This window comes from Oncorhynchus gorbuscha, linkage group LG20, assembly GCF_021184085.1.
Source record: "Oncorhynchus gorbuscha isolate QuinsamMale2020 ecotype Even-year linkage group LG20, OgorEven_v1.0, whole genome shotgun sequence".
Classification (NCBI taxonomy): Eukaryota; Metazoa; Chordata; class Actinopteri; order Salmoniformes; family Salmonidae; genus Oncorhynchus; species Oncorhynchus gorbuscha.
The window spans coordinates 19,277,122-19,284,757 of record NC_060192.1 but is presented as its reverse complement, the minus strand read 5'-3'; the positions used below and the strand labels follow the sequence as shown (position 1 = coordinate 19,284,757).

At 41.2% G+C, this 7,636-nt stretch overlaps 1 protein-coding gene across 1 annotated transcript; it reads right to left on the bottom strand.

The window, feature by feature from the left end:
• Window positions 1-767: 767 nt before the first annotated feature.
• LOC124007263 (endothelial differentiation-related factor 1 homolog) lies at window positions 768-4,470 on the bottom strand. Its single transcript, XM_046317697.1, has 5 exons — window positions 4,194-4,470; window positions 3,691-3,742; window positions 3,385-3,545; window positions 1,513-1,606; window positions 768-1,357 (listed from the first exon to the last, which is right to left on the bottom strand). Exons 1-5 carry the CDS (start codon window positions 4,269-4,271, stop codon window positions 1,296-1,298), a joined length of 447 nt encoding a protein of 148 aa, XP_046173653.1. The 5' UTR covers window positions 4,272-4,470; the 3' UTR covers window positions 768-1,295.
• Between the last annotated feature and the right edge of the window lie 3,166 nt (window positions 4,471-7,636).

Sequence of the window (7,636 nt, the reverse complement as noted above, 5' to 3'; positions counted from 1 at the left end):
CAACTTGTGCTTTTATGGTTTCTTCTGCTTATTGCCGCTTTACGGGCTCTATTCAATCCGCATTGCAGAAGTTCTGCTTTACAGCATGATTGAAATTTAAAGGCAATGTTCCCGCTTTAGCAGACTGCGTTCACGTTAAACTGCTTATGTCGGCTTAATTGGAAATGACCTTACACCAAATCTGTAACGCTTTAGTTTTACAGATTGAACAGAGCCCTCAATCAGATTTAGCGTGTGTCTAGGTGGAACTGAGTTGAAACCATCAAATTGGTGAGCAGCTGCTCTTGCAATCATTGTCATGAAGCCACTCCCGCGTTAATGTTGAGAACGAGAAAGTGTAGGCTATAGAAAAATCATCCTAATCAAGTTGTAGATGACATCACGTTCCAGTGTTCAAACTTGTAAACAAGGCTGCATTCGATTTCTGTTATACGACCCCGTACAGCCAATGGCAATGTCCACTTTAGGTATAGTGGGGAGCCACTTGCGACAGTTCGAATGCAGTTCAACCTCTATGCAAGCAACATTTTACATCTAACCCATACAACTCATCCATACAAATAGTTTCACTTCCCTTTACTTGGCATAGTGCTTTTGTGCAAACTCATAAAAAAATATTGGTTGTATCAAATGGGTTGTACATTAATTGTAGAACCTGAGTACAGGGCCAGTGTCAGACTGGTTTTTATTCTTGTTAGTAACATAGGACACTAAAATATCTTATTTCAAGGCCTTCTCTAATGTAAAACTGAAGAAAACATTCTAAATAACCATCAGATGGCAAGTAGACTGCCAAACTTTATTTTAAATTCAAAACCAAGCTACAGTAGGACATGTTCATATTGTAATGACCTAATATACAATGTGCCTGAAAAGGCCGCAAACAAGCACTTACGAAATGGATAAAGAACATGCTCAGAGAAAAAGTCAAATCGATGCACATGGCCGTGGTAAAATTCACCTAGTATGTTTCAAACATCCCAAAATAAGTTAATGCCAAAGCAGTAGCGAACAAAATAAAAATTACATTTCACAGCACTTTTGGTTTGCAAGTTTTACAATGCATTCAATCATTGTTTATAAGAAGTATTTTGTGATGACTTGTCAGTATATGCAGCTTATAACGTGGTGGATCACCAGGTCCTGTAGCAGGACAGGTGGAGATCAGCCCAGGTAGAGGAGGGGGGTGAGGGAGGCAGGGTCATAGCGGAGTAGGGAGGTGGGGATAATGGAAGGGGACGTGGGGATGAAAGTGGGGTACATGGGGAAGGGGGGCTGATTTCGAGGCTTTGTCCTCATTTCTTCTTGGGTTTTGCCTCCAGGGGCAGTCCAATATCTTTCCCGCGCAGTTTCAAACCTGTGAGCAAAAAGTTGCGATGTCAGACAAAAAAAGTACCAATGGTAAAATCCAAAGTACAGATGAATAAGGTGGCATACTACTCCGAGACCTGATTAAACATAGGGGTTGATTAGGAAAAATGTCAGTGTGAGTCTTTCCCAGATTCCACTCACCGATTGCTCTCTCAATCTTTCCCATGACCTGATTGTTGGGAATTGCTTTCCCACACTCATAGTCAGCAATGACCTGAGGCTTCTCATTGATTTTCTGAAAGCCAAAAGAGATGTCAGTAAAAATCTGTGACCTAAAAACATTATTCTATTTAGACCTACAGTGTATTCAGACCCCTTGACTTTTCCCACATTTTGTTACAGCCTTATTCTAAAATGAATTAAATTGTTCCCCCCCCCCTCAATCTACACACAACACCCCATAATGACAAAGCAAAAAAAGGTTTAGAATTTTTGCAAATGTATTAAAAATAAAACGGAAATATCACATTTACATAAGTATTCAGACCATTCACTGAGTACTTTGTTGAAGCTCCTTTGGCAGTGATTACAGCCTCGAGTCGTCTTGGGTATGACTCTACAAGCTTGGCACACCTGTGTTTGGGGAGTTTTTCACATTCTTCTCTGCAGATCCTTAAGCTCTATCAGGTTGGATGGGGAGTGTTGCTTCACAGCTATTTTCAGGTCTCTCCAGAGATGTTCGATAGGGTTCAAGTCCAGGCTCTGGCTGGGCCACTCAAGGACATTCAGAGACTTGTCCCAAAGCCACTCCTGCTTTGTCTTAGCTGTATGCTTAGGGTCGTTGTCCTGTTAGAAGGTGAATCTTCACCCCAGTCTGAGATCCTGAGTGCTCTGGAGCAGGTTTTCATCAAGGATCCCTCTGTACTTTGCTCCCTTTATCTTTCCCTTGGTCCTGACTAGTCTCAGTCCATGCTGCTGAAAACATCCCCACAGCATGATGCTGCCACCACCATGTGCCATTGTAGGGATTGTGCCAGGTTTCCTTCAGACGTGACGCTTGGCATTCCAGCTAAAGAGTTCAATCAGACCAGAGAATCTTGTTCTCATGGTTTAAGAGTCCTTTAGGTACTCCTTTTCTTGCAAACTACAAGCCGGTTGTCATGTGCCTTTTACTGAGGAGTGGCTTCCGTCTGGCCACTCTACCATAAAGACCTGATTAGTGGAGTGCTGCAGAGATGCTTGTCCTTCTGGAAGGTTCTCCCCTCTCCACAGAGGAACTCTGTAAGAGTGACCATTGGGTTCTTGGTCACCTCCCTGACAAAGGCATGTCTCCCCCCGACTGCTCAGTTTGGTCGGGCGGCCAGCTCTAGGAAGAGTCTTGGTGGTTCCAAACTTCTTTAATTGAAAAATGGAGGCTACTGTGTTATTGGGGACCATCAATGCTACAGAAATGTTTTGGTAGCCTTCCCCAGATCTGTGCCTTGACACAATCCTGTCTCGGAACTCTACAGACAATTCCCTCGACCTCTAGGCTTGGTGTTTGCTCTGACATGCACTGTCAATTGTAGTATCTTATATAGACTGGTGTCTATATCATGTAAATCATGTCCATTTAAATGAATTCACCACAGGTGGACTTTTGAAAACATCTCAAGGACAATCAATGGAAACAGGATGTACCTAAGCTCAATTTCGAGTCTCATAGCAAATGCTTACGTAAATAAGGTATCCATTTTTTACTTTGAATAAATAGGCTACAATTTCTAATCCATTTTAGAATAAGGCTGTAATGTAACAAAATGTGGAAAAAGGGAAGGGGTCTGAATACTTTCCAAATGCACTGTACAGTCAAACTGTTGAAATGTCAATCATCACTGAGGCCATCTCTTTTAAGGTACACATACATTGGAGGCATCTTCAAAGTGTCCTCCCATCCTCATATGTACTGATGTGAAAGTATTGGACATAATTTTCAGCTACACTGTGTTTAGATGAGTGCAGAGGAGACAAGGAAGCCACAGAAATGCACCAATATCTTAATGAGTCATATGGGTTTGCGGTAGCATTACTCACAGTGGCTAGGTCTTTCTGGGTGAGGCCCTTGTTCTGGCGGCCCTGCTGGATGACTTTTCCCACCTCCAGGGAGACCCGCTGGTGCTGCAGCTCCTCCGTCTCACGGTCCAGCTTGGCCGTGTTCTTGGTCATCAGGTGCTGCTTGTTCTGCCCTGCAGACCCTGTGGAGACATTCATTGTCATGGTAAGCATAAACAAGCCATAACATAATTTAATTCAGAAATCAATCCTTCATGTCCCAGACTTTCCAGTAGGGGAGCTGGTGGATTGCACTTTGCATGGATTGCTGTATAGAACAAGGCTTACATTTCTTAGTAGTCTCGAGGTCTTCTCCACGTCTCTGTGCAGCTGTGATAGCCTAGACAAAACATGGCATATTATTCAAATGTACTCTACATCGTTCCATAACACAGGGATATATTTAGTTAGCTTGTACAGCTGACGAGTAGGCCAGGCCAGGGGGGCTGATCCAACACAGAATCAAAACACAGGCTACGAAAAACGCAGAAAATGTTTGATAAAAGTCCAATTCATCGACGTCAGTCAAATGATTAGATGCCAACCCACATAGTTGCTATTTCTGTCCACGTCGACCGTTTTACCGAGCAGGAAACGCCAGGGAGAGGCGAGGTCACAATCAAATCCCCGGGATTTATTAGCAAGCTTCCCTGCCAGTGACAGTGTGCAGCCTACACGGGCTCAGTGGTTTGATTAATTAAATCGCATATTTATTTACAATATATTGAGTTGTTTCTCAGGTTCACATGCTAAGTGGCTAATGCTAGCTGCTCTAGCTAGCAGCTAGCTACCTGCTTAGATTTGGCCTGCGCAGCAGTCGGACCCTTCTTCCTCAAAACCGTCACGGTGTCCCAGTCGCTTTCTGCCATTGTTTCCAGGAATTATTCGATAGCCGTAACGACAATAATTATTTTAAAAAAGCTAACGTTAAATGCCTGGGTATCAAAACGATTTCTGGCGACGTAAGGCTACTTCTTTCCTACGCTTGCTTTGACAACAACAACAAACGACGAACGAATAACAAACACCCACGCTTCTTTCAAATCCAAAGCTTTATTCAAAACAACCTCAGATATGGTAACATGGATCTACAGTGACCTCTGCTGTTAAAAAGGAAGTGCTTGAGAACAAAGGAAATGTCAATGATCTATGTTTTTTTATTGCAGAAACACCTGTATACATACAAGAAGAATACAAAAAGACAATGATACAATATTCAAGGGGTTACAACAAATTACAGATTACACAAAGACCTTAAAATATACGCACGTATTGATTGTTTTAACAGCTTTCTTGTTAGAAGAATGTAGAGTGGTCTTAATGTACTGCTAGAATGCCTTAAACAAAACATGGAATATGTTTTTTTTAATGAGTGAATTTACATTTATTCATATTTTACATTAGCACAATTAGATTTATGAGGTAAAATGCTTTTTCTTTATACTTATTATAGTTAAGGAAACCGAGCAGCACATTCTCACATAACAAACAAAAGTCATCAAGAATATTAACAATTATAAAACTATGAATATCTTGCCATAATTTCTTTACAAAGAGACAATGTCCAAATAAATGCAAAATTGTTTCTGGATGCTATACATAAAAAATACAGTTAATGTTAATGTCTTTTCTTAGTTTCTTCAGGTAGTGCAGGGTAAAATGTTCGTTTTCCAGTCTTCATAGGTTGATGTTACATGTTACCGTAACAACAAAGTAGTAACCCTAACCTTAACCATAGTGTTTACTTTATGCGTAACCTTCAATTTTGATCATAGAGCACATTTTTGCTTTCATTCATTTTTTACGATATAGCCAAATTTGACTTATTGGCTGTGGTTATTGTGATGACCAGTATTAATTGCTTGATGTTACAAATTATCCCGTATTCATAATGTAATAGTGGTTGATATTAAGTATCCATACAATGTGCAGTAGCTATATTAACGTGGGTGGAGGCTGCTGAGGGGAGGATGGCTCATAATAATGATTGTAATGGAGTCAATTGAATGGTATGAACCACATGGAAATCACCACCAATGATACCATTCCACTGACTCCATTCCAACCATTATTATGAGTAATCCTCCCCTCAGCAGTCTCCACTGGATTGGGAATTCAGAGGTGGAGTGGAGGAGCCTCTATTTGAAGGTGTAGAGTTAAGATTAGGGGTTGAGCCATGCCCTGTTATCTGCCATCTCTCCACACTTTCCTCTTGCCCCATGTCCAGCTAGTCTGGCTGATACAAACTCAAAGTCCCCCTCCAAGTCTGCTGTGTACCACATGGGTCGCATCAGCCAGGCAAATGTCCATCCTAACCCTAACTTCATGTCCACACCCCGGTTCAGCCCTAACCCTTACCTCAACCCTAAAAGTAGACGAGTAATACATTGTGCTTAGAGCTGTAGCTCAAACCAAAACCATAACCCTAGTAATGCATTGTATTTAAAGCTACAGCACAAACCAAAACCATAACCCTAGTAATACATTGTATTTAAAGCTATAGCACAAACCAAAACCATAACCCTAGTAATACATTGTATTTAAAGCTATAGCACAAACCAAAACCATAACCCTAGTAATACATTGTATTTAAAGCTATAGCACAAACCAAAACCATAACCCTAGTAATACATTGTATTTAAAGCTATAGAAACAACCAAACCATAACTCTAACCCTAGGCTTGGTAATACATGTACAGCTGTAGAGCCAACCATAACCCTAAATTTAACCCTAGACTGGAAATATTGTAGTTATAGCTGTAGCACCAACCCCAACCCTAGACTGGTAATACATTATAAGCCTAACTTCATGTCCACACCCTGGCTTAACCCTTACCCTAGCCATAACTCTAGCTTCATGTCCACACCTTGGCTCAAACCTTGGCAATAATAACCCTAAGAGTTTATCATCCTTTTCTCTTTGGACCCATAAGATGCTGGACCTCGGCTCCCCCTTTGACCCAAGGTGCAGGAACCTGGCTTCGATTGCTCTGGCTCCATTTCAACAGTGACTATAAAACAGGTAATCAACAAGGTAACAAATACATACTGGAATTAACTTAGTTTTTTTCTCTGTAGCCTTTAACTCCTGATGATTTAAATTAGTATTTGATGGAATTTGCCTATTATTGTTGTGGAACAGGTTTTAAAATGGTTCATCATGCATATGCAGATTGTGTTGAGGGTTTTTTCTTTATTATACACTGAGATAACTACATAACAAGGTGTACACTTTTTGGTAAGATTAGCCAATTATGTATTGCTGATGCTATGTATTGGCCCTTGAGAGAGACTTTGAAGCCACCGGTCGCCCATATAGCCACTCCCCAGTATGAGCAGTCCTCCATAGGAATGAATAGAATGCTACAGTATTTCAATTAAATGCTTCAAGGACAAAATTACATGTATTTACACTGAATAAAAATATAAATGCAGCATGTAAAGTGTTGGTCCCAAGTTTCATGAGCATAAATGAAAGATCCCAGAAATGTTCCATGTGCACAAAAAGCTTATTTCTCTCAAATGTTGTGCACAAATTAGTTTATATCCCTGTTAGTGAGCATTTCTCCTTTGTCAAGGTAACCCATCCACCTGACAGGTGTGGCATATCAAGAAGCTGATTAAACAGCATGATCATTACACTGGTGCACCTTGTGCTGGGGACAATAAAAGGTAACTCTAAAATGTGCAGTTTTGTCACAATGCCACAGATATCTCAAGTTCTGAGGTAGCATGCAATTGGCATGCTGACAGCAAGAATGTCCATCAGAGCTGTTGCCAGAGAATTGAATGTTAATTTCTCTACCATAAGCCGCCTCCTAACATTGTTTTAGAGAATTTGACTGTACGTCCAACCAGCCTCAGAACGGCAGACTACATGAAACCACGCCAGCCCAGGACCTCCACATTTGGCTTCTTCACCTGCAGGATTGTCTGAGACCAGCCACCCGTACAGCTGATTAAACTGTGAGTTTGCACAACCGAAGAATTTCTCCTCATCAAGGTCTTGACCTGACTCCAGTTTGGTGTCGTAACCAGCTTCAGTAGGAAAATGTTCACGTTCCATGGCCACTGGCACGCTGGAGAAGTGTCCTCTTCAGGGATGAATCCTGCTTTCAACTGTACTGGTATTTTAACATTTTTATTTCACCTTTATTTAACCAGGTAGGCCAGTTGAGAACAAGTTCTAATTTACAACTGTGACATGGCCTAGATTAAGCAAAGCAGTGTGATG

Excerpts from the sequence above, each read along its gene's own strand:
- LOC124007263 (XM_046317697.1), bottom strand. The coding sequence starts at position 4,271 with ATGGCAGAAAGCGACTGGGACACCGTGACGGTTTTGAGGAAGAAGGGT. Across the intron at positions 3,743-4,193 it reads CGCAGGCCAAATCTAAGCAG|GCTATCACAGCTGCACAGAG; the intron begins GTAGCTAGCTGC and ends TGTTTTGTCTAG. Across the intron at positions 3,546-3,690 it reads CCTCGAGACTACTAAGAAAT|GGTCTGCAGGGCAGAACAAG; the intron begins GTAAGCCTTGTT and ends ATGTCTCCACAG.